Source organism: Plectropomus leopardus, unplaced genomic scaffold (assembly GCF_008729295.1).
Source record: "Plectropomus leopardus isolate mb unplaced genomic scaffold, YSFRI_Pleo_2.0 unplaced_scaffold10344, whole genome shotgun sequence".
Taxonomy (NCBI): domain Eukaryota; kingdom Metazoa; phylum Chordata; class Actinopteri; order Perciformes; family Serranidae; genus Plectropomus; species Plectropomus leopardus.
The window spans coordinates 1-2,797 of NW_024610890.1; the positions used below are offsets into that span (position 1 = coordinate 1).

Sequence of the window (2,797 nt, forward strand, 5' to 3'; positions counted from 1 at the left end):
GCTGTTCTCACCAGCATGAAAAAAATACATTTATGTGTTTGTTTATTTTATTTTGTTTAGTCTTGATAGTAAAGGCTGCTGTAACAGAAACACCGTCTTTAGCAAACCACTAAAGTTAAGACAATTTAAAAACTCAAATTAATTCAGAAATAAACATTAAATTTATAGTCAGTCATTGTCTCTGTCACATCATCAGATCACCACTGAGTTTCTGTTTCGGTTTTTGAGTAAACTGACCCAAACAGCAAAATAATAAACACACAAAAACTGAGCGTAGAGAATAATAACATCGACAACTACAGATTATAGATACTCAACATTTCTCAATTTTTCAAATTAAGACTATATGGTTTTATGCTTTTGGATATATTTTTCATCACATTTCAACCTGATGTTCGCCACAGTGGATTACAAACTGTACAGAAATGGAAATATACAAAACATCATTTTGAATTTCAAAAGCACAGCATTACAGTTGTGAATGAATGACCAAAATATAGAGAAATGCTGATCAAGTTTTTGTGGATAAAATCTGACCCTGCTGTTTTATTTTTATTCTGAAGGCTGTGAGGGAGACGAGTGCAGCAGAAGCCAGATCTCCACTTCATCCTCCTCCTCTTCTTCTTCTTCTCTATCACCCCCTTTATCTTCCTCTGTGGTGGTGAAATCCCCACAGCCCTCCCAGGACTTCCTGGGCCAGTTTACCCAGGTGAACTCACCAAACAGCGGGGACCGTAAACACCGTGACGCCAGCGCCGTCCTGCCCTTCATTGGCCTCACGGGCAGTAAGTTCACACTCCACCTCTGTGTGCACAGATGGAGACAGAAAGCTTCGAAAAACTAACGAAGACATGAATGAATTAGAGACAGTTCACAATCAATTAAAAACAAAAAACAAAAAACATTTACCTTAGTAATTATGCTACTTATGCCCAAATTCTGTAAAGAATATTATGATAATAATTAATTAACCTAAAAATGTAACTAGAAATTTGAAAATTACTTCATAAGAACTTGATTTCCTTTGGATCAGTATTCACCCCTTATGTAAAAAAAAAAAAAAATGCAGTATATCTTAAAGGCAGAAAATATTTCTTATGCAAAATACTATATTGCAAGGGTGCATTCACATATACACAAAAAAACACATACACAAAACATACACACACAAACACAAAAAAGGATCGTATGTGAAAATAAAATGTTGTAAAAAACAGTGAAAAAAGATCTTAAAAAAATAAAGTGATTCATATATTTAAAAAATGTGAAATCAAGAAGTGGAGACAACAAAATCCAAAACATGGGAAAAGTTAAAAAAATTTAAACAACATATAGTTCTCTCTTTTTGAAATAATAAAAAAGTTTAAGCATTTAAAATTTAAATAAATTGTATTAAAATTCTTAGCAATAGCAAGCTTATTTCCAGTCTCAGTCTCTTAGAATAAAACTCGTAAAATAAGAAGTAGGGACAGACTGACAGAGGACGCAGTGTGTCAGTTTTAGCATTTTTATGTTATTTTCAGATGTTTGTTCAGACTCTCAATGTTTGTCTGCTGATGTGAAGCAGAGGACAGGAATGTGCTGCCAGATGGAGACTCTGGTTTATCTCACAGATACAGGCACAGAGAGGCTCAACATGAGGTCTGAGGCCCCTGCAGAGGCCCTCAGCTGGTCTCACAGGGACCTCTGGGAAGTAATAGACACAATCAGTAACAACAAATGACATCTTTAATTCACTCAGTGGCTTTCTGAACAGTTTTACAGAATGCATTACAGGTGTCAAAGTAAATGGAAGGATAAATAAAAAATCATTGACAATGTAAAGAAATGGGGGAAATAAGGAACAGTAACATAATAATAATAAATAATGACAGAGCTGAGGGACCCTTATGTAACCTTTTGACCTTTGACATCACTGCTGTTGGTTGATCGTACATAATACATGTCTGAAATATGGAAGTTTCCAAGAGTTTGTTGCAAAAGGAAACATTTTTGGGGAAGTTTACTGTGAAGGAAACAGATTTAGACAGTTTGTCAGTTGCAACTCTAAAATGTAATCTTTTTTTTTTCGTGCAGGTGCTGAGCAGAGTCGCAGCTGCTGTAGAAATGGAGGAACGTGCATCCTGGGCAGCTTCTGCGCTTGCCCGCCGTTCTTCACGGGGAGGAGCTGCGAGTACGACCAGCGCATCCGGTAACGGCCAGAACACAACACAATAAAACACTCCCTCAAACTAGCAGTTAATTGTTTCTTTAGTTAGTCATGCGTCTTGTGTGTGTCTGCAGGAGCTGCGGTAAGATTCCTCACGGCGAGTGGGTTCGGAAAGGATGCTCCTACTGTCGCTGTGGTTACGGCGTCATGCACTGCTTCCCCCACGTCTTCCATAAAGACTGCGGTAAGAGCACACCCAGGGGATACCTGTCACCTTCATATTTTTTCAAACTTTCTCGAAACTTAAAGCAGTGTTAATGGATTGGCAACTTTTTAAGTGCAATTTTGTGCATTGGGTGTGTAAGGGGTACTTATCCATTGACAGTATATTAAAAACAGTGACCTATTTTACTAAAAACAAGTTATTTTACCCCTTTAAGTTTGATTTGATTTCTTTCAAAAGAATTAAAAAACAAACAAAAAGCCCAGTAAAACATTTACAAGACAATTACCTGCAAATAAGCACAAAAAATTAAAATCAAAATGGCCGTAAAAATCTTGCAAGAAATTAGAATATTGTTATTTTTTCAAAAGCACGGAAAAGTGTGCATACATTTTTAAAAATATTTATAATAATCATAATTGTAT

General features: G+C 36.1%; 1 protein-coding gene across 1 annotated transcript; it reads left to right on the plus strand.

Annotated features, from left to right (window-relative positions):
* Window positions 1-563: 563 nt before the first annotated feature.
* Window positions 564-2,393, plus strand: LOC121963194 (teratocarcinoma-derived growth factor-like; the record flags this gene model as incomplete). Its single annotated transcript, XM_042513519.1, has 3 exons — window positions 564-785; window positions 2,077-2,191; window positions 2,284-2,393. Coding segments are annotated over 3 exons (447 nt in total), but the record flags the coding sequence as incomplete, so codon positions are not given.
* Between the last annotated feature and the right edge of the window lie 404 nt (window positions 2,394-2,797).